At 33.9% G+C, this 24,146-nt stretch overlaps 2 protein-coding genes across 3 annotated transcripts in view; both read right to left on the reverse strand.

The window, feature by feature from the left end:
* Nucleotides 1–21,653, reverse strand: part of Ephrin (ephrin) — a 416,945-nt gene extending 395,292 nt beyond the window's left edge. For both annotated transcript variants that reach the window (XM_081996239.1, XM_081996238.1), the window contains exon 1: nt 21,419–21,653. The gene's annotated coding sequence lies outside the window, so the exon portion shown is untranslated. The remainder of the gene's footprint in view (nt 1–21,418) is intronic.
* Nucleotides 21,654–22,291: 638 nt separating this feature from the next.
* On the reverse strand, nt 22,292–23,272 carry LOC145740628 (calcineurin B homologous protein 1-like). Its single transcript, XM_081996244.1, is given in 9 exon segments — nt 22,292–22,499; nt 22,502–22,576; nt 22,579–22,641; nt 22,693–22,702; nt 22,704–22,849; nt 22,852–22,929; nt 22,932–22,958; nt 23,016–23,042; nt 23,045–23,272. Coding segments are annotated over 9 exon segments (558 nt in total). The 5' UTR covers nt 23,082–23,272; the 3' UTR covers nt 22,292–22,404.
* Nucleotides 23,273–24,146: the final 874 nt, after the last annotated feature.

The following is a 24,146-nucleotide window of genomic DNA, read 5'->3' on the forward strand; positions in this document are numbered from 1 at the left end:
CATGGAAAGCCATTGAATCTGAATTTAATGCTTCTTACAGCTCTTACGGAAGAGCTATCTGTTATTATATTTTTATGTAAGGAAAAATGGCACAGAACACTGAGTGAAGGTAGTGATGGAATACTACTGCTTACTAGAGGTGTCTCATCAAACTAATTTTAAGAACTTACAGTTTGTGTTTTGATGACAATATTAAAAACTAAAGCATTAAAAGATCTGAGAAACCTGATAGTATATACTGTACAAAACTGCTAACTGCTGTTCTACTTCCTAACTAAGCTAAGGTTTAACCCTTTTTTTGGTTTTCAATTATATGATTTTTGAAGTTTTTATTGACCGCCTATTCATCGTAGACTTAATCAAGTCGCCTCACAAAGTCGGCTTAGGTAAGCCTCGTAGTTATCGCAGCTTTTCTTGAAGATTGAAAAAATATAAAGTCAATCCTATTTTAAGCATTTACTATTGAAAAAAGATGGAATCAAATAAGGTTAAAGATTTAAACCTTGTTCATAATACAGATAGTCAATTTAAAAACTTCACAATCCGTATACATCGCATTGTCTTCTTGTTCTAAGCCGCTTCAAATAGACTTGGTAGGTAAGTTCAAGCCTATTAAAAAAGAGACTTGAATTGACTTGAATAAGCCGCTTGAGAAAGCGGCTTGTAGAGTAGGTATTTAAAATAAGAAAGTTGGTATCGGCCACTGTCACATGACACACCCTATATAATTTTATTTTTTTTTTTAAATGCGCATCTAAAAATACAAATCGACGTGTCCAAGCGTTTTTCCCAACACGCTCTCATTTATTCGTTATTGAATTTATTCCATTTGGCTGTTCCACACTGTATATCGCAGTTTTTCAAGCCGCTTATGTTCAAGAGCCTTGATTAAGCCTACGATGTATAGGGAGGGGGTCATTGATTGATTTCAAAAGAAGAAACAATTTTGCCACCACTTTCTCTTTGACTGTACCAAATTTTGTAGTGTTTTTTCTTTCAGGTTATTGGATAGGAAAGTAAATAACGATTTTAAGCACATTTGAAGAAAATGCGCTTAAAACAGTCATTTCCTTACTCCAACTGAGTCACATGACTGCTTAACTAAATTACCCTCTAAAACCACGTGTTATCTGTGTAAAAACTGGCAAAATTTGTCTGGAATCTGCAAGAATTACAGTTTAACACAGTTTTCTCTTTGAGATTTATGACAGTTATTTTGACAATTAATAAATAGTGTTCTAAAATCATGTGACAACTGTCACTAACGTCAAAACTGCCAAACTGTGCTCAAAAGTTGCAAAAATTAGGATTTAGAAAAAAATTTTTTGCAGTTTTTGATATAAAACGTGTTTTTCAGATTTATGATAGTTGTTTTAACACGTGACTGTCTAGATAAATTATTTTTTAAATTTCTCGATTAATAAATCATCATCAGGTATTTAACACATAATGTCAGACATGCAGACTACCCTAAATAGCAAATATTTACTAACCCTAAGATATTTTTATCGGGGGCAATACCACAAGAGCTCAGATTTAGCCGGATAATTTTTGTGCTTGTCTTAGAACACTTTCTTTTTGGTGTAACAGCACGAGACCTGTTGTAACTAAATCACGAGAGCGCAGCTCGAGTGATTTTGCCAAACAGGTCGAGTTTTGTACCATAAAGAAAGTATGAGAAGACTAGCGGAAAAATTATCCTGTTCAAAATCTGAGCTCGAATGGTATTTGATAAGACAATTCCATGAATACAATCAATAATATAATAAGACTGCGACTGCCTTGTACTGGCAGAAATACATTTTTCTGGTTCTTTTGATTTTCTGCAGTAGAACTCTATTCGAAGCGAGCCATAACCAAAACAATACAAACAAACATCAAAATTGACAGTGCCAGCAAAAATCTCAAGGTGAGACATTGCAACAATAGAAGTGTAGTGAAAATCCGTGGAAACGATGAAATCAACAGCAAAATTTATCCGATTTTTTTATCCGCTAGCAAACTCTCTTCCTTCCTTATTAGCCGATAGCAAACCGTGTTTTGATGACGTATATATGGCATTTTTTGTACATGAGTGGAATTGTCGGGGGCAATACCACAAGAGCTCAGATTTAGCCGGATAATTTTTGTGCTTGTCTTAGAACACTTTCTTTTTGATGTAACAGCACGAGACCTGTTGTAACTAAATCACGAGAGCGCAGCTCGAGTGATTTTGCCAAATAGGTCGAGTTTTGTACCATAAAGAAAGTATGAGAAGACAAGCGGAAAAATTATCCTGTTCAAAATCTGAGCTCGAATGGTATTTGATAAGACAATTCCATGAATATAATTAATAATATAATAAGACTGCGACTGCCTTGTGCAGAAATACATTTTTCTGGTTCTTTTGATTTTATGCAGTAGAATTCTATCCGAAGCGAGCCATAACCAAAACAAAACGAACAAACATCAAAATTGACAGTGCCAGCAAAAATCTCAAGGTGAGACATTGCAACAATAGAAGTGTAGTGAAAATCCGTGGAAACGATGGAATCAACAGCAAAATTTATCCGATTTTTTTATCCGCTAGCAAACTCTCTTCCTTCCTTATTAGCCGATAGCAAACCGTGTTTTGATGACGTATATATGGCATTTTTTGTACATGAGTGGAATTGTCTCCAATATTATTAAATAATAACCGAAATTTCGAATTAACTTTTTTACATAAAACACTTAATCAATTTCGTTCTTGCTAAAATTAACCCAATTTAACCGACTGGATGGGTCCTAATTGTTTTCTCCGTTCTGGCTCACTTTTTCGACAAACGAGACGTGATTTTCGACAGTCTACCGCACGATCGATTGGAAATTTGGAGGTTTTTGGTCAAGTTTGTGTCAATCTCCGGAGATTTCTCATTACTCTGAACATTTTTTTTAGGTCTGTCTGGTTAATTATTAATGCTGTCATACGGTTTTGAAGTAGTCAAACGGCTGGCAACAAGCATCCTCAGATTCTCTTCAATTTTTTTGTGTCTTGATAAGATTTTGATAAAGTTTCGAGAGGTAGTTTGTTAAACCCTTAAAGTTTCGACGTTGACTGAAAGAAAACTGAAGTGCAAAAACAACTCGACGAAACTTTCGAAAGTACAGGGGGGTGAGTTTTAGTCTACCGTCTACATAATAACAAGGCAAAAGCGTAATAACAGGCTGACACGGTCGAAAGAAGTTTGCGAAAGAGTCAGGTTGCATTTTGCTTTAGGTTAATTAATGGAGGTAAAATAAGAGAAGAAAGCGGAAGAATTTCTGTATCGCGTGGCAGTTTAATGATGAAACTATCAATCCATCGAGGGAATGCTGAGTTGGGAGGGTGAAAAGGTGGGAAACCGAAGAGAACAAAGGCGTGCGGCCTAGTTTTAGTGCAAATCGTGCTACTTAAAAAGGGTGGCAACCACGGAAGGAAATCCATCGTCAGCTTCGAAAACGCTAAACGTATCAGACGGGTAAATGTCACGGAAATTTTAAAGAAATCACGCTCCTTCGGTTTGGGTTACCACCACTATCTGAAAGTGCTGAAATATGATTTTCTATTAACATTTTTAAAATAGAACTTTTGTATGAGGTTTTCCTCCTTTAGAACAGTTTGACTGAAAACAGTATTGGCTGGTAACTTTCATAAACTTGAAGGGAGTTAATAAGAAATAGTAGGGAATAATTATAACTACGGTTCCGTCTCCCCTAATACCTTCAAAGCCAACTTCAGTCAGAGTAAATTAGAACTAGAATTCTATACAAAATATTGGTCTGGCAAAAGGACTAACTTGAACTTCTGTCAATTAATTTGCAGGCTTTGCAGCAAGTTTGTTACTAATAAATGAACAAAATTTAATTTAATAGATTGATTTTTTTAGACTTCTAACACTAAAAACGAGTTCTTCTTAAAATACTACATTAATAAAATAAAAAGAAGTCAAATGAAATAAGTATGTAGTGGTAGATTTTAACTAAAAATATTTAAAAAGTCAAAAACGATACAAGTTATTTGCAGATTTCTTGAGTCACTCATTTTTAATTTCATCTCATTTAGAGCTTTGAACAAACTTTAGCAATTTAAGTATGTTAAAATGATGTTCAGAGTTTCTTGAGTTTATTTTTAAGTTTGAAAAAAACTTTCTTAATGAAATTGTATGTGCCAAAAAAAGCTGCAACATACGCTTTGTTTTTTTTTTAAATAAAACCCTGCATTTATTATCTCTAGTTTCCCTCAGTTTTTTCCTTTTCAAAAATATAGAGTTTACTTCACAAATTTAGCTAATTTTTAGGGTTATTATATTGGTATCGATGAACGTTCTTGCTATGTTAGTATAGTATTGCAAAAATTAGATGACAATTATTATAAATCAAGCTAAAAGTGAAATATTATTTGATATGAGACGATGTTCACAAGATTTCCAAGAAAAGCTTCTACTTTAAAACTTTACATAAAAAACAAAAGAGATTAGATAATTTTCAGTGCTAGTGGTTATCTCTTACAGCATATTTGGTCCAAAAATCATTGTAAAGCTTCCGGTGTGTCGACAATTATAACAGTATCATCTGCATAGCGCAATATTTGAAGTGTTATTTCCTATTTTCACAGAAGCTGTTTGATGCATATACTCGTATTTCTGGCTCTAATAAAACGTACATCATTTCCGCCTATGCCTTTTTTATGATTGTGTCGATATGTCTTACACATTGGAAAGTTTGTTGATTGCCGATGAAGCATACACATCTTTTAGTTGATCTCTCGGTTGATCTCGGCATTTTTGCAACAATATTGTAAAGCTGCCTCTCTAGTACCAAATTTCTGGCAACATTCAAGATTGTATTTATTTTCCTGAGAACATCAGGCTCATCAACTCACCAGTTTGGAAGATGTCATTAAATATAGTATTTCTATGGAATGTCATCGTCAAGAAATCCCCAGATGGTATCCATCATTATAATTTTCTTGTCTTGTCTGCATAATTTTAATATTTACTGGAGATTTGTAGTTCGAATTCTTGAAAAATGTTCTCTGGGTAGTTGTGCAATATAGTTTTGCCAATGCTTTAGTATTTCATCAAGGTTTGTTATCACTGCGTTACTGTCGTAATTGTCATGAAAGGTTGTTTCATTCATCTTGATGAGTCTGCTTTTAACTATCTTGAGAATATTAAAATGATCATGTCTTTGTTTTATATGTTCAATTTCAACGGATTCTACAATTAGCACTCCTCTTTTGCTCTACAAATTTTGTTTTTGATTCATTTGTACACTTGTTCGGCGTTTTTTCATTAACACAGGTCATCGATTCGTGATTCTCGGTCATCCGTTCATTTTTCCTTCTGTTGGCCTCTGATCCAATATCATTTTTTGTATTGTTTATTCAGCTATTTGCTAGAATTGAACTTAAACAGGTGCAACAAAAAAAAAAAGACAAACAAACCTTTCTTAATGCAATCAATATGAATAGTACTGAATGAGAATTTTGGTTAATAACTCTGAAATGTTTTAGAATCAGTTTGGTTTCACTTCCACTTCCACATGGGTTAATATGCTACAAAGTTTTCAGTATGACCACAATAACGCTTTACAGTTTGGCTGTCTCGCTATTAGCCAAAACCTAATTACAGTTTACTGTCAGTTCTGTATTCAGATAATCTTCCCAATTTTCGTAAACGTAAACTTTGATTGGCAACATATTTTCCATCATCATCATAACCCACTCGCTTACCCCCTCTTTCTGTCTTTATCAACAGCCGCCAACCAAAACCCTTTCTTATTAAGATAGGCCCATTAAAGTTTCATATTCATCCCTTGACGGGATTAAACCGTCTAAAGTAGACTTAGGATCCAGTCACGCAAACTATTAATTCGGCCGATGTATCAATCAGACTTTATCTTCGAGCGGCAAACTTTCGGGGTGGAAAACCGTAAGTTAACAAAACAACGCGTCGAGGAAGGAACTCGGTAAATAAGGGTGGTATTTTTTCAGAAAACAACGCGACATTTACCTAATGGATTTTCCGGGGGGGTGTGGAGAACCTTTCCAATCCCGTCGAAGTGCCGGTCGGCAACCTTTTCAGTTTACGAAAGTGTTTGTTGCAGGTGGATAATGTAAACTATAGAATAAGCGACTGTTTTGAATTACCCTACACTTATTCTAAGAAGTGTTTGTTCGATTTCGAAATAATGGAAAAATGTGATGTTGATTACGTTGTCGGATCAATTCAGGACCAACCACCCAAGAAGATCTTCCCCCCCGGTGGCGAGAATTTTATTCTCAAAATCTGGGTAGAACTTTTCCGCAGTTATCCCGGTGCTAACTGGGCTCTGACTGTACTCCTGCCCCCCCACTCACCAGAACTTAACTCCCCAACACTTTAGGATGTAAAAACAGACGGCTGTTTGGACATCCTATAGTTTGCCAGGACCACCAGAGATGGACGAGCTGACGATGAAAGAAGAAATGGAGGACAAGAAGAGCACCAGAAGAGCCCCTCCGTCAGCGGGGGCATCCTTCTCCCAGGACAGAGGATGCCGATGCAACTCTGGAAACTTCCCGAAAGGGAAAATTCCTAGACTTGTAGCGACTTCCTCTTTCAGACCTATCCATTTGGTCTACAGCGATGGGAGGGTAAAAAGCAGTAGTCTTGCTTGACCCATCTATCTAAGGCCGCATTCCTAGGCAAAGAATATTGGCGCGTTGTCGGATGTGCATTTCTGTAGCAATGACATTGTAAAGAGCAGTTCTCATCTAATAAGAAATGTACGTCGTCTAACTTGAATTAAATTTCACATTTATTTTTTCAAACGCATACTATATCGGTCAGCTAAGAGCATCATTTAAAATTATTTGAAACTATACCGGGTGCCTCATAAAAGAATAATTATTGCAGTTTTATTAAAATTTTCCATTGCTTAAAATTTGTTTAGAGGTTCTGCATGGTGTTCCTCAGGGAACCGTATTGGGTCCTTTATTATTTTGGTTGTATGTCACTTATGTCAGTAAAATTGTTAGTTCCATAAATGAATGTAAAATTGAATTATTTTCCGTTGATACAATGCTTTATTTGGCTGGGAAGAATCTGAACCATATGCAGAACATGATAAATTCGAAACTAAGCAAGTTATTCAAGTGACTGTGTAACAATAAGCTTTGTGTTAGTACGTCAAAGACAAACTTTTGTTTATTTGCCAAAAAAAGTCACTTGAAGCAAGTTAATTTTGATCATTAACGGCCTGAAACTTGAGTATGCTTACCAGATTAAGTACTTGGGTGTTGTCTTTGATTCGTACTTGGACTTCCATGCTCATGTTGATTGCGTCACACAAAAATTTGTGAAAAAAGTTAGTTTTATTGCCAGAGGGGTCAATTGTCACTCGGTAACAGGGTATTGTGTTGTATAACAGCATAGCTGCCCCACATCTGGAATTCTGCTCTTCTCTGTTGTACAACTTGCCCTCATTTAAAATAGATCAAATTCAAATTGTGCAAAATCGAGCAAATTTGTTATCGGTCAAACAAAAAATTGTTGTTAGCGCTCATGTGATTGCTTTTAAATTAAAAAACAATCTGTTGCCTTCTTATATTTATGACAGAATTCAGGATGTAATTCGAGTCATATGCACAATGGAGGTAAAATACTGTATGGAGGATTGCTTAATTTAATATGTTACCTAGTAAACTTAAAGACTGTTAAGAATTAAATTTTATTAAAAAAATTATTCGAAAGGGAGTATTGTCTTGAAAATGTTAATTTTATCTTGTTTTCGTATATCTGACCTGTTATTTTAAACTTTAATTTTTAGAAGATTAGTTTAGGACATGCACTGTTTTTCTTATAGGCCCATGCTAAATAAACACTATTATTATTATTATTATTATTAAAAGTTCAATTTTATAGGGTCCTAATACTCGAAATCAGGGAACAAAATTCTCAAGATGAGAAGTGTTGATAGAATGTGACAGGAAAAGCTGACAGTGACGGGATCCTGTCACGTGCCTGTCACATTCCACAGACCTTTCTCTTGATAACTCCCTTTTTTCCTCGTTTCAAGAATACTCACCCAGCTGTAAAGCGGAAACTGAAAAATAATGTTAAATGGGCCTATGTTTATAGTTTTGAGGACCAGTCCCATATACCCACAAATCAGAATTTCTTGGTTTTTTTAATCTGCAATAAGTCACTTACTTCAAATGAATGCCCCATTTATTTTTAGTTCAGGGAATACACTTTAGGGAGCTCTAGCCGAGCTTTCAGTTTTCTCTAGAGTGTATAAGGCCTATCTGTCAGCGTTTGTTCAGCAAAAAAAAAAACAAAGTTACAATTTTATGTGAAGAATTTTCCACCTTACTATATGTATTTTAGAACCCGTAACATTCGATATCTTGAGAAAAGAAAACCAGAGAAATCGATTAAAATAATTAAAAAGCTGTTGTTGGTTCCAAAAATGAATTATAATTAGCTCACATTACTTTACTTAACTCAATAAATTACTTCAATTATGATCTTATGCGATAACAAAGTCAATTTTGCTAGACAAATGCACTTTATGGAACCTAGAGAAAACTCGGAAAGCCCAGGAGAAAACTCTTTAAATGTATCCTCTGAAGTTTGGGCAGATCAAAAGAGTCAACAATATTTGTATGATTTGTTTTGAAACACAAAAATTATTTTAAATTAACGAACTTGCTGCAAATGACCCAACCGAATATTTTGGGACACCATGTATAATTAACTCGGTCACGTGATAACTGTCAAATTTGCGTCAGGTTAACCGAAACTTGGTTCACTGGGTGTAGAAAATAATTCTGAACGTTTTTGGTCTCCTGTAAAATGTCCGTAACTCTATCTACATCAAAAACGTTCCAAGATTACTGTTGGTATATTTACTTAAACTCTAGTTAAATTGGTAACAAAAACATATTATTCAATTTAAAAATAACATAACTCAACACCAGAGACATTACATCTGATTGTCTCAGAATAAATATGTCAAAGTTGCATGTACTACAGCAAACACACATTACCCTTTAATTTATATGTGTTCCCGACTACTAGGGCTTATTTATAGTTTCAGTCTGTCGCGTTTATTAAAAAAAACGCTCTACATTATAAGTTTAAAATTAAATAACAGAATAGGGAGGTGCCGCCGACCGGTAAATAACGTTATTATATCCAAACCATCCCTAATCAGATCCTACCTACCGCATTTACTTAAACATATCGGAGTGAAACTCCGTTATCATCTCCGATCAAGCATAAGACAATGATTAAAATTGCATCATAAACTTAATCTGGATAATTTTCAGACTGTCCGAATTGTGGTGATTTAAAGATAACAACCCGTGGATAAATTGCAACTTGGTTGCAACAGCTCTCTATGATATGACAACACAAAGTATAACAAAACAACACCAGGTGTATGGCGTAGGTGTATTAGTTGTGGTCAGCTGCATTGTTTTTACAACCTCACCTTTGCTGGTAATATTAATAATACCCTTTGAAGCACCCGAAGAATTTGCTCTGCTGTTTTTTTTTATTCCAACCAGAACCTGAAGATAATAATGAAAAAATGGAGTTCAAGGCTACCAACATTATAAGATGAAGTATTTGTGTTGGAATATGCTGACGGAAAAATAATAAAAATTTAGTGATGTTTTGATTTTTTCTGTCTGTGTGTGTGTGTAGAAATAAAGCGGGTTTTACACCAGAAGTTGATCGTCGTCTTATTATCAAAAGCTCCTAAGTCTCTCCTCCAAGTAATTTTTTTGAATTTAGAAGTTATGACATTTTTATACCCCTAAACCTTTCTACAACTATAAAATCAAAACTTTTTCCTAAAAACCCTTCAGTTTCAAACACTTTCAGTGCATTTACTAAATAATGAATGTAACATATAAGGTATCAGCGCAAACTGAACATTTTTTTAGTTTTCTGTAAATTCTTGTCAAAATGACTTAGGATGCCTCAAATAGATTGACTAGACACCTATCAATGTTTAAGTCAAAGCTGTCAATGAAAATAGCTTTACTAATCAAGATAATTTAGTGTTTAGGTCCTAATAACCATTTGTACTTGTTTTTGTTGTATTTTTGATATTTTGATTGAAAAATTTATCACATATACAAATTTTTACAGCTTTGACTGATCGTATACGTAAAATCTCTGACTTTTAACTTTTCACTAGTAAACTAGTTGTTACCATACTGAGAGTAGGTTTTAGGTTAGAAAAACGTACTCTTTCTAAAGTGGAGATATTTTTGAAATAAATAATAAAACTCAAGAGACAGTGATTTTTTTTTCTAACTTGCAGAAATGTTGTAACCTTCTAAAGATGGCTTTTAAAACAATCTGCAGATGTGTCAAACACTTGTTTTGTGCGTCAAACTATTTTCAATTCTTATGGCAAAACCCATGAAAATAGTCGTTTATTTCATCAAGCAAATTAGAACCATACCATAACCTGGAAAAAATGAAATATTGAAACCTTCTAAAAATGACTTTTACAACAATCTGCAGATGTGTCAAAAAATGTGAAAATTCTCTTTGAAAAAATGCATAATTCATTAATTTGTTTAGAAACAAATAAGATGTCATTTTGGTCCATTTTTGTTTTTAAATATTTTTAGTTCTTATGGCAAAACCCATTAAGACAGTTTTAGACAAAGTTGAACAATAGTGACGTCTTTGCTGAAATTAAAACTTTTTGAGATCTGGAGAAAATGAAATATTTAAACCTTCTAATGATGACTTTTACAACAACCTGCAGATGCAAAACACGTGAAATTTCTCTTCAAAAAAATGCATAGTTTTTTAATTTGTTTAATAACAAATACGAAGTTATTTTGGTCCATTTTTGTTTCAAATTACTCTCAGTTCTTATGGCAAACCCCATTAAAAAAAGGCTAATTAATTAAAGCTTTTTGTGACCTAGAGCTTCTAAAACAATTCTAAAGATCATTTTTGCAACAATCTGCAGATGGGTCAAAAACGTAAAAATTCTCTTTAAAATTCGTTTAGTAACAAATATGATGTCATTTTGGTCCATTTTTGCTTAAAACTATGCTTAAATCTTATGGCAAAATCCATTAAGATAGTGGTTTATTTGAAGCAAATTTGAACTATTATAACTAGACTTGTTTTCGCTGTAATTAAAATTGTTTTGGACCTGGAGAAAATGAAATATTTAAACCTCCTGTAGATGTACTAAGTACAAAAAAGTGAACTTCACTTTTTTCGTTTCTAAAGAGCTGGCAAGAAACAAAACAGCAAGTTTGAAACAAGTTGGATGAAAATAGAACTGTCCTATTTCGTGAAACAACGTAAAATTATTTGAATGTAAAAAATTCATTCTTGAAGCTGTTTTATGAATATTTCTATGACATCAAACCGGGGGGGGGGTAAAACATGCCAAAAAAAAAATAGGCTTGGCATCTAAAACAAAATAAGGCAGTCAAACAACGCTTGACAATTGTTTTACCTAAAAAAAGTAAACCAGTTTTTTTTTTCACCTTTGCCAATATTAATAATCGTATTTTAATTATTGTCCAAAAAGAAATAAAAAACCGCAAACATGTCAAATGTAACAATGGTACGGAGATACAAAAAATTGAATGAAAAATTCAAAACTGTGACAGTTTTGTTTTCTAACGGGTTTCAACAGTATGTAAATATAGGTATAGAAATTTCAAAATTTAACATACAAATGATAAGAAGATAGAACTAATATTGCACACTAATGCTCCTTATTATGTTGTTCCCGCAAACTACATATTTATTTATTAAAAAATATTATTTTATAATACCCATGTTTGCTTATACTCTGACGACTTAAACGATTTTGCATACTAATCAACCTGATTAACTTAACAGCCTAAAATTTGAAATATTACTGAATCGTATCAAAAATATTTATTTTGGTTAGTAAAATCCTATTATTATAAAATCGGGCAACTTTATGCAGTAGGCGAAAGGCAAACAATAAAACTGGCAAACAACGCGCCACCGCTTTATCCAAATCTCCAAAGAAAAGTAAATCTATTTACCGATTTTATGGATTTGAAAGCCTCAAATTGCTTTTTGAATCGGTGCCAAATCTAGTCGTTTTGGCCAGAACGGCGGTGTATTTTTACGTTCCCCTCAAGGGTTCGGTAAATTAGCGAAAAACGGAACAGACTGCGAAGTGGTTGATTTGGGATTTAAAGCCCGGAACTTAAATAAGGTGCTTAAACGCTCGGGTGAATCGCACTTTTCGGGGGGGCTCTTTTTATCAGCGGTGGAAAACCATAAAGCTGAAATATACTGATAATGTTAAGTGAGGCATATAGTACCGAATCATTAGAGTTAACTGACTGTGCGAAACATTCATTCCGACAGTCAGCTGACTACTTTAACATAAAAAATTATAACAGAAAGAATATTGGTATTCTGCCTATGGCAGACAGTCATCATTGTCACAAAAGTTACTTAACCACTAATCTTGACTTAACTTTTTTCTACAAAAGACAACCCAGAATACAAATCCTGGGCCTGTTTTTCTTCTTTCGGCTATATTCCACATTGATTCGCAATTTACTGAGCAAACAATGTCACATACATTTTTTTCAAAATTCTGAGAAATTTATTTTGGTATAAAATGCCAAGATAATCTAAAGAATTTTGGAAGAATTTAAGAGAATGATCAAGAAATTACTACAACATCAAAAAACAGGTCGAATTTTGTACCATAAACAAAGTATGAGAAGACAAGCGGAAAAATTATCCTGTTCAAAATCTGAGCTCGAATGGTATATGATAAGACAATTCCATGAATATAATCAATAATATAATAAGATTGCGACTTCCTTGTACTGGCAGAAATAATTTTTTCTGGTTCTTTTGATTTTCTGCAGTAGAACTCTATCCGAAGCCATAACCAGAACAATACGAACAAAAATCAAAATTGACAGTGCCAGCAAAAATCTCAAGGTGAGACATTGCAAGAGAAGTGTAGTGAAATTCCGTGGAAACAATGAAATGAAATAATTTTTTTATCCACTTGCAAACTTTCTTCCTTCCTTATAAGCCGATAGCAAACCGTGATTTGATGACGTATGTATGGCACTTTTTGTACATGACTGGAATTGTCTCTAATGTTTTTTCGGACTTTTGACATCGTAAATTATCTGTTACCTCTCTAATCGGTTGATTTTTTTTTACGGCCAGTATAACATTGACACAGTTAATTTACGTGAACTTAAGAAAGAAAAACTACATACATTCCTAGTTTTTCAAAATATTAACCCTGAAGACATACACATATAGTGGGAAGGGTGTGTTCAAGCCCTACGGCGTTCACGAACATTATAAAGCATTTTACGTCTACGTTTGCCTGTTGAATGGATAATAGATGTAATTTAATCAATAGCGCTGGCCGTTGTTACGCCATAGGTTAGTTCTGTACATTGTTAGAGCGAGACGGCTGTTCACCATTTCCAATAGGTCCGAGAAAAATGCTGGTACAAATCGTAAAGCAATAAAATCGCATATACCTCGCCTTGAAACTTAAAACTATTACTTATTGGTCGTTTATACTTCAAGTTTGACTATATCTGGACGATAAATACTGAAGGGAAACCGGGTATAGCATCTATTAGTTAAAAATATTAACCGCAAATAGTGTGCTCCGCTATTATGATCAAACCACAAACTCGAACACACATTCGATTTCGGAGATATTCAGCCCCCAGGAAATAGATTCGCACACGAAACGGCAATCTGTATTTAAATGACCCAGGTCCGGTCGTTTCAAATTGCTATGGGGCACCCTGTAATTTTTCTAATATCGACCGAGTAACACAATACAAACCGTATAATAATGGGCAATTTGATTAAAATTTTATTCGGCCCAGAAATAAAAAAATACATCTACGCTGATTTATTGCTTTTATACGGTTCGGTTAATTTATGCCCATAATTTCTTACATTGTGGGATAATACCAAAATATGCAGAATGGATCAGAATAGTTATTCAAATCCAGGAGGCGTCAGTATTTTTAAAAGTATAAGCAATCGTTATTGGTTTTGATTTAATTCAACTTAAATTTCTAAACTAAATTTATTCTTACTAAATTAAACTTACTAAGCTCTGGTGGGGTTTGACGCAACATAACTTAACACAACACAACATAAAATCTTGAACAACACAATAATTGCGTTTATTTTCATTGTTCATTTTGGTTGCAGGTTTTTTTTTGGTCCATGACTTAAAATATTATTTATTTGTGTCTTTCCATTCCAAAATAATCTAAAATAATAAATGCCATTACATCATTTTTATCAAGATTTTTATGGGTTGGAAATGAATTCTATTCATTTCAAAAGGGTGAGTTGGATACAAAGATACTCGCAAAGATATTAAAAAGAGCGACTATCAACCAATTAGAGTCAGTTGGCACCAAAACCAATTTCAGAACACTTTGTCATGTAACTTTTCTTTAAAACTTCAAGTTACGCATTTGAATCACTGACTTTTATTACCGATGATGATTTTATTAATCAAACTGTTTTCGTTTCAAACCTCCATCCGAAAGAGAGAAATCATTATAACTAAAATCCGGATTTCTATAGGCTTTATGCTTTTTGCCAATAAAAAAGGTAAAACATTTTCTTTCAATGTGAACAAACAAAAACACAAGAGTAAAGGGGATGAAACACACAGCTTTTAATGCTAGAATTTATGCTGACGACTCCTATTTCACCAACATTTGTATGAAAATATCAGTCAAACAAACTAAAATAACTATACATTTATGAAGAACACAATGAGAGATATCAAATTAATAAATGCCAAAATAGAATTATTATCTATTGTAGGAATGGACATTTTGCAAATAAGAATTATTAGACCAAATTGGAGAACATTTAAAAACTTGCAGGGTCATTTGCCTTGCAAATATGATGCAAACTATTAGTTATAAATCGAAAACCAGTAACTATAAATAGCCACAGAAAACTATTTCCGACTGGAAAATCAGTAAGTAATCTTAGTAACAGTTAAAAATGTTGTTAATTACCTTACCAAGCTGTGATTTATGTTATGTAGTTTTTTTACTTTGAAACTAGGTACAGAGACAAGAGATTTCCTACTTCTTAATCAATGATATTCAAGTATTTATGAACGAGCCATTTTTTCAAAGCATTTGCAGGTTAAAATTTGTGATCTATTGATAGCCCAAAATTTTTTTATTTTATTGATGTATTACACAATAAATAAAATTAAATTTTAATGAAATATAAACAATATTTAACAAATATGGCATAATTTCAAGACAAACTTAAGATAACAATTTATACAAACTGTTCGAAATGTCGGCCATTTTGATCGATACATTCTTGACATCTTTTCATGACGGCTTGACAAACTCGCCTTAAAGTATTTCTATTGATAGAATTAAGAACATTTTGAGACCTCGCTTATAATTCTTCAATTGTTTCAGGAAGATCAAATTCGTAAACTTCATTTTTAGTGGCTCCCCACAAATAAAAATCCAGCGGGGTAATATCTGGCGAACGGGCTGGCCAGATAGATAGAACATCATCAAGGGACAACCAAATTATTCTTCAGAACAAAGTGTCCTAACAATGTCGAAGTTTACCGGCTGTCCAATAAACAGTTTGCCAAATAATGGTCATTTAAGAAATCATCACACTTCAGTCTTTTCGAAATATCTTGAAAACAAAAAATAATAGAATATTTTTCAAAAAAGATTTGGATTAGCCATATAATTCTTTAAAACTTTTCTAATTCAAAAATTTTTGTTACTTCAATTATAACTGAGATTCCAATGGTGGCATCGAATTTGCGACAGACTGTACTTTTCTATCATTTGAACAACACAATTAAAAATTAGGTGAAAATTATATTATTGTTACTTTATTGCTCTCGGTTGTGCATGATTTCTCCTTTCCTAATATTGTGATGCTTTGTTGAGAAAATTAATATCCTTTTTTGACAATTTTAGTACATTTTAATTCGAACTAACCAGTTAAATTTATGTAATATCAGTTTTACGGGTAATGTAAGTAAGACATAACTGATGCTTTACTTCTGCTATGTATAATAAAAAATAAAGTTGCGCAGCTGCTTTCTTAATAAAACCTTATGTACTGTTTAAAAAAATTATTATTTCACTTTTCAATTGGGATTTTTTTCTATTTCACGGTAAACTATTAGATGGCGTTTCGCGTATGCGGCAATAAGCCATAACATCGCGAGATGTTTCAGTGGCCACAAACTTTATCGACTCGGTTTTATAAGGCGGGTTTTTACTTTATAAGCCGCCAAACGACAGTGGTCGCTGCACCGCAACTTCAAATAAAACAAGCGTTAATAAGGAAAACGGCATTTTAATGTCCCACTCGGATTTATTCGACCCTTATCTCGGATTTTTATTGCGCCTCTAAAATGTTATTGTTCGCCGATGGTTTCTGCGAAAATCGTGTGTCAATTTTTCGCATTCTCCGGACCGCGTCATGTTCATATATTTTATAGAATGGATCCGTAATGCTCCTGCTATTTTAGATGAAAAAAATCGAATGGATTTAAGTCGGCGCTGCGACCCGGCCGCCGAACAAAACATCTCTATTGGAGTCTCTAGATAGTCTGGAATAAAGCATTTGGCTAAAGTGAATACTCCCTGGCCTGGAAAAATGTAGTTTCCGACTTCGGAGGGTAATATCTTACCTCAATTAGGGCTATTCGGTTTCTGGAATAGTTTTGTTTACCTACCTTCTTTGTAAGTGGGTTACATTTTACGACCACCTTGTCCAATCAGTTTGCCTTCCAACTCTGGAAATTTTGCTAATCAGGTTAAAGATGTCATAGAAACAACTTTTTATATTTTTTTTTGCATATCAGTCAGCATGGTCTACCGCCACCACATTGAAAAAGTATTAAGATTCCATTAGCATAATTGTGGCATAAATAATGACGGCTTAGCTCGGGAGGCTTGTTCCTTTTTTAATAAAGAGAAATTGTTAATTTGTGAGCAGGGCACCGAGAACGTTTTCAGCTTTCCGATAACTCATACTTACCGTCCGGTCGTTATTGCGTTTATGGGGTCTGAGGTAGTTAGATCCGGGCGGAGAAGAGGTCGATCGTATTCATTCCACCGATATAAACTGTAGGTTTTATTCGCGACGTACTGTCGACTTATCTCTCGAAATACGCCGATTTTCGGGTTTGGTCGTTAAAAAATGCTGCCACTTACACCCATAATTGAAATGACGCCTTAATAGGAAACGTATTCTTGAAGTCAAGAACCTTTTTTGCATAAAACTAGATCTGGTTTTTATCTTTTGGAGCAATTTACACACCAGCCATACCTTTTGGTAGCTTCACTGGTAGACGTTTACACGCTTAATAAAGCCGTATTTTTAAAGTACTATTACCGAATGTAATTGCTGTAATTTTGCGGTTCATAATTTTTCAGTGTTACAAAAAAAAAATGTTTACAGAAGCGTTTCAGTCTGCAGTTCCGCCCAATTGATTCACGTGTACTGCAGGTGTGTCTGGGGTTGATTCCGAAAGTCAGGTTTGATTTACATATTGATTTTTGAAGCGATAATTAAGGTTTTCCGTAAAAAACTAGATTGGTTACTTCTGCAATCTAATTAAGTACACTAAAAGAGCAGATGTTTGATAAGTTTCTTTTGTGTATATGTTTGAAGCAAATTTGATTGTGTAGAATAAAGGAAATTATCGGTTCTCGTTTTCGTAGTCCTCGAACGACAAATTTAGCAATCATCATCTCTCATAATCCCGGACTTTTGTAAAAAGGATTTTGACAACTATCTCCGTGAATTAAAGTAATTGCCTCCGATACTTTAACGGTTAGTTTAAGCTCTTGCAGAAATGTGAACAGAGATCTTATACACATTGTACTCCACTCAAAGAATAGCTATTTAACAAGAAGGGACAGCCGGCATAATTCCTTTGATGTTTGGGTGATGTTTTTGGCTGAGCTCAGTTTGCCTTTGGTAGGAAAACATGTTGCAGGTTATCTCTTATATGATTTTGAAAAAAAAAATTCAACCAATTTTTAGAGTCAAATATAAACTAATTGCTTATAATCATTGTTTCCTTCTTTCGCCTCTTAATCTTTGGAAAATATCAATCCTTGTTAACTAATATTACTTTTTTAAACAAATATTTGATGTGGCCTGAGATATGGCAACGTTTTTCAACAATCTGAATTACTAACCAATGAAACTCCTCATATTCAACGATCAAAGCCGATTGTCTCTTAACTTTGGTAGGAAGAGTCCCTCTCTCTCTCATTCGCTTCCTCTTTTCAAATGTCTCTTCTTGTTAAATAGCTATTCTTTGCCCGACTGATATGATGATATTTCTATCCTTGCAAGAAAATATGTGGCTCATTGAAAAAATGTTCTTCCAATGGGATTTTAGTTGCATTTCTTCCCTTTTACCATTCGATGTAAATGATGCCTTTAGCATTGAGACCTGTTGCCCCAAAGCGTTTCAGCTATGCATTTTTGAGCATACAGATATTAGGTTAGTATTTTAGCCTGAAATATTGTAAGGAAGGACTACCCCTTGTACGACTAATCAGTCCATAAACCACACAGACAAGTTATTTTTTAAATGTAATTCCTTCTCATTCCTCAGCTTTGGCTGCCTTTTATAACCACTTTGTAAGGAACTGAAAGATCCACCTTCGTTTGCATACTGTCTGCTGGTTGCACTGCAGAATCCAATGGAATTAAATCCGGGACTTTTAGGTGCCTAGTATGATTCTCTGGTTTTTAAGTTTTGTTGCCTGGTTCAGTCTCAGACCTCTCAAAATGTCTTTTTCCTCTGAATTAGTAGAAGATTGAGGTTTGGAAGTGTCATTGCAGTAGTGTGCATGGCCACATTTTTAAAGAGAGATTTTTTCCCTCAAAGTTCTATTATGAATAATCTTTCTACTCTTTCTCTCTACAACAAATGGTCTTCTGACTCGACTTCTTTATTATTATCACAGTAGGTATACAAAGGTTAACATGTCTATTAATATTACTGATCGTTCCAAGGTAGTTCTTATGGCACTCTTATGAGAAAAGAATACACACAAAATCTTTCGGATCACTCTTGAAATTGAGACTTCCTGAAGAACTTTCCAGAAGTGCGCAAATATCAGGTTACTAATTTACTAATTTTTAGGATTATTGCGTTTGGAAAATAATTTAAGATATAAACTTTTGTAGGTACTCAGTATACACTAGAAATAACTATAAACTAAACCTACGAGTAATTTACATGAAGACCTACATTATCAAAAGTAATATTTGTTAAAGATGTGCTGAAAACTTTTGATATGGGTAAATTACCAAGGAGTATACTAGATACATTTTAAATTAAACCTATAAACTAACTGCATAGAAAAAATTTCTTGCTAAAGGGTTGTTATCTGAGGGGGACTGCTGAAAACAGGCTTGGCAAAAGCTCAGCAAAGCTTTGTTAACTTTACTGTAGCTTGTGGTGAAATCAAGGGTAACTTTTGTTTTTTTTATACTGTTATTGGTTGTTTTTTTTTGCTAAACACTTAGTTTTAACGGAGTTTTTCAACCTTTGGTAATTTTGATGGTTTTTGCTCTGGTTTTTGGTTAATACTCACCACCCTTTTGGCTGTCAAGAAGAGGATCTCTATTAAGCACTCAAACAAAATGTCAAAAAACCAAGTCAAAAACACATTTTTTAATAGGCAAGTAAGTAGACATATGTACTTAATATTTGGCGAGTATTTTGGTCACTTTGCATGAGAAAAAAACAGCTAAGGTAGGTAATAGCAATTGTTTGTTCAGTTTGTTTGTTTGTGTAGCAATGGCTTCTCTTCTGTCCAGAACAATTTGCCAGCACATTCAGTTGTCCAGAGGGTTCTTCAGAATTTCTTACACAAAACCGAGTTGTTGTTTGAAACCGAGGCACCGAGCACCTGTTCGCATAAACAGCCGATTTGCCAAAGCGCCTATTGGAGTTTCAAGATTCTATGGTGATGCCAAGTCAAAATATTTAATGGCGGTAGAATAATCGGTATATAAGGACAGTCAAGAACAAAATCACTTGTAAACACACTTGGAATAAGAAAATGGCTGTTTTAAAAGCACATTATTGGAATTCTCATCAAATTTCCTATTTAATAACCTGAAAAAAACACAGTTGGAAAGAACAGTCAAGAACAAAATGCTGGTAAAAGTCACTTGGAGTGAGAAAATAACTGTTTTAAAAGCACATTTTTAGAATTCTCATTAAATTTCCTACCCAATAACCTGAAAAAAATGCTTCAAAATTCAGTACAGTCAAAGAGAAAAACCATGTCGAAGTTAGAACTGACAGAAACAGAGTTTAAAAGGAGAGTCAGGAACAAAATGCCTGTAAAACCCAGTTGGTGTAAGAAAATGACTGTTTTAATCTTGGTAATGAAAAAATACTACAAATTTGGTACAGTCAAGGAGAAAGCGATGTCACAGTTGGAACTGTCAGAAACACAGTTTGAAAGAACAGACAGGAACAAAATCTCCTGTAAAACCGATGCCCTCTACATATAAGAGCAAAACTAAGATCTAATTTTAGTTTATCATTTTACAAATCTCCCAAATACCAAATTTTGTCTTAATATGGATATTATTGAAAAATTACTTAAAAAACAAAAAATAACTCAATTTTTAACATCCTGTAGCCCCAGGGAGCTAGGCCTTGGGGGACCCATATAGATTTATGGACTATATAGACTTTTTGCCTTCAAAATATGGGACACATATTAAAAAACACTCAAATGGTAGACATACCGTTTTATAACCCCCCCGGTCTATGTAGGAATACTAGTTCTGTACGAGACTACTAGACTTGTCATTGTCACATTGCATAGTTCCGAGCAAATTTCAATACTTTTGGATTAAATAAAATAAAATCAGTATAAATACACCAAACTATCCATTGATTTACTTTTGCTTTACATAAAAAAATTCATTCACATACCAACATTAATTCCTCCATAAAAAATTATGTAACCCTTATGCACATTACTTGAAAACATTGCTAAATAATGTGTTAATTACTTTTTACAATTTTAAATTGGCATACACATGTTTATTTAAGTGAAGGCAAGTGTAAAAGTAATATTTAAACAACACACACCAAATTATTTAAATATCAAAATATAAATATTGGCGGACTGTCAAAACAAACAACACATTATCTGTCAAAATAAACAATTGAAAATCTTCCTTGACATTTTGGTGTTTTATTTACTGTCCTTGATTTGCCTGACAATACTGAAAATTGAACTCTAAACAAAACCTAAAACCCAAAGATGATATTACAACAAATGTATATAATACAAAGGTAACCAGGAGCCCTATAATGTACTTACCTATTGTTGGCAATCCGGGCGCCGTTTATCCGGCTAAAACTCCCCGTACATGAATTAAAAACACCACACTGCACAGTTTCGGGTTTACACTTGAAAATTCGACAGTTCACTGCACCGATTTTATTGAAAAAACTCGGAAAAATCCGTTTAAAAACGACGAAAACACACCGCAAATTTCAGCTCTAGGCCAGGACCTCATTGCCATTTTGTCACTGAATTGCGGGGTTGCCACATGGGGTTGTATAGATTTCCCTGTGTAGTGTTTTGTATAAAAACCATTTTTTTGTGCGTTTTTGTTGTTGAGAGGTAACAAAAATTATTCAAACCGGCGGTACATAGCTGTTTAACTCAGGTCAATATTTAATTAGTTTTTCCACACACACACTATAAAAACAAACCACTCCTCGGTGCTTAATTAATTATTAAAGTCAATGAAGGGGTAATTTCCTTTAGTAAAATTTAGCATTTATTGCAAGTAGAGCTTCAGTTTTTATTTGAACTTTCCTGCAACGTGCAATATTAAATTATTGTAATCCTTCGCTGTGCATCGCATTCAAAACTTCTATATGTTTACAAGCAAAAAAATGCTACACCAGAAGAGCTTTAATACATAATTATTTAATAAACTTACATTACATTATCATAATTACTAACATGCGGGTTTTTAAGTGCTCACTCCAGTGTTTATGACATCCAGTACGATTGACCTGACGGTGGATCGGCAACGCTGTAGGAGAAACATAAATTTAAATTAAGACATTGCTGCGCCCTCTAGCGGATATTACACTATCTGGCCAGCGTCCTGCAATATTTTCTAGACGCTTTGCCACCACCATCGTCAAGATTCGTACTTATTATAAGAAAACAGGAAAACTCTGGAAAAATGTTATTAAAAAAAAACAACACAACTTAAAAAACATACATAACAACTCTTAAATCTGCTTCTAGTATACTGATAATGTGTAACTTACTATACTAACAACTAATTAATTTAAGAATCTAATGCTCATTTTCTGTTCAACATCAGTCCTCTGCAAAGCTTTACAAAACTCGTCGAAGGAAATCTCTGATCCCCATCTTCATCAGCTTCCACTATAGTGCGTTCTGCAATACTTGTAAGCTGCTCCTCACTTATATTTGTTCCCACCATCATGTGTGTATAGCAAGCAGTTCATCTTTGGAAATCATATCATCATTGTCCAGATCATACAGTTTAAAAGCAACTGAAATGGAAACCAGTTAAGTAATGAATTATTTATACCTGGAGTAGTTACATTTGAGTTTTTTCCTCTCTGGAATTCAATTGTTTTCCTTGTTTGTTCTTTACTGGCCTAAAGTGGGCGAGCACTTGCATAAACTGTCGAAAATTGACTCTGTCCGTAAATTCATCACTTTGAAAAAAGGCGTTTACTATCCTTCCACCCAGTGGATGATAGCCAGTTCAGGTATTCGCAAAAAATCATCCCTTGACAATGTTCCACAATCATTTCTGTCCAAAGCCGTGAAACGGAATACAGTCGTTCGATTTGATTGGGTGTGACTGCAAATTAAAAATAAAACATAAATCAACAATTCCTAGCCAATTTACAAAACTTACAGCCAGTTTCTTGTTGAATTTGGGCGATTCTTCTTCCCGCAAGAGTAGCGAAGCTCTATTACCCATTTTGTTCACGATGAAGTGGAATGTGACTGGCGAGGACAAGTTGTCGGTCACCACTTTGTTTAATTCAATTGACGTACATTGATCTTTGAACTTTAGGATTATTATTTATTAATGGGTATCCAAAAATCCAATGGTCAATCAAAAAAAATATAACAAATAGCTAAGGAGGCATTGACAGATGGCGTCCGATGTGAAGTATCTTAGACAGTACAGAATTCCCAGATGACACATTATCACGTGACCATTGTGTAAGTGGATCGAACTTCTACCACGTGATCAAATTTTTATACGATTAAATTTAAGTTTTCCATTTTATTAATTTATTAAATTGCTTTATTTAAGTTCCCTGTTGTATTTTGTGCAATTATTATTTCATTTCTATTAATTTACAGCATTTTGTGTTTATTTGACGTTTTCTGGTATACGCATTATATCAGTATCCAGTATTTGTCTCTGTCAAAATTTAGTTTCTCTCGTTCAGTTTTTCACTTTCCCGACACAACCAAATTGTTTACAACTATTTTAGAATAAACATTAGTCTATCATGAACTAATTAGCGTTCTTTAGTAGTTAAACGCACTTGAATGTAGCGGATGTCAGACTCAAATTAACACGTCCCACTAGTGAAATTGCCGACGTTTCGATCATTAATTTAGATCTTCATCAGGGCTTTTTCTTTTATTAAACTTAAAAAGTCTGTCGAATTTAAATCATCGGTGCGACACAATAAAGAACAAACTATGTGATTGCTTTTCACGCATTAAAGCACAGTGTTTTCATATAATGTAAGACTGATTGGAGCAACTCAAACATTTCGGGAACTGACAAAATTAAAAAATTAATCACAACAGACATGACAAGAAGAAATATCTGAAGGACATCAATATCAAAATTATGAACACGAATGATCATTTTAGTTTAAAAAATTTATTGTTATAACTCGAAATTGTACCTCAAAACTCTGGGTGCTATAATATCAAATTTTGACTTATTACAACTGAGTCCTATTACCTACATTACCACTCCACACGTCAGTGACACAATAACAATAACACAATCAACATA

This window comes from Ips typographus, linkage group LG2 (genome assembly GCF_016097725.1).
Source record: "Ips typographus isolate SLU linkage group LG2, UJ_Ityp_2.0, whole genome shotgun sequence".
In the NCBI taxonomy this organism is placed as follows: Eukaryota; Metazoa; Arthropoda; class Insecta; order Coleoptera; family Curculionidae; genus Ips; species Ips typographus.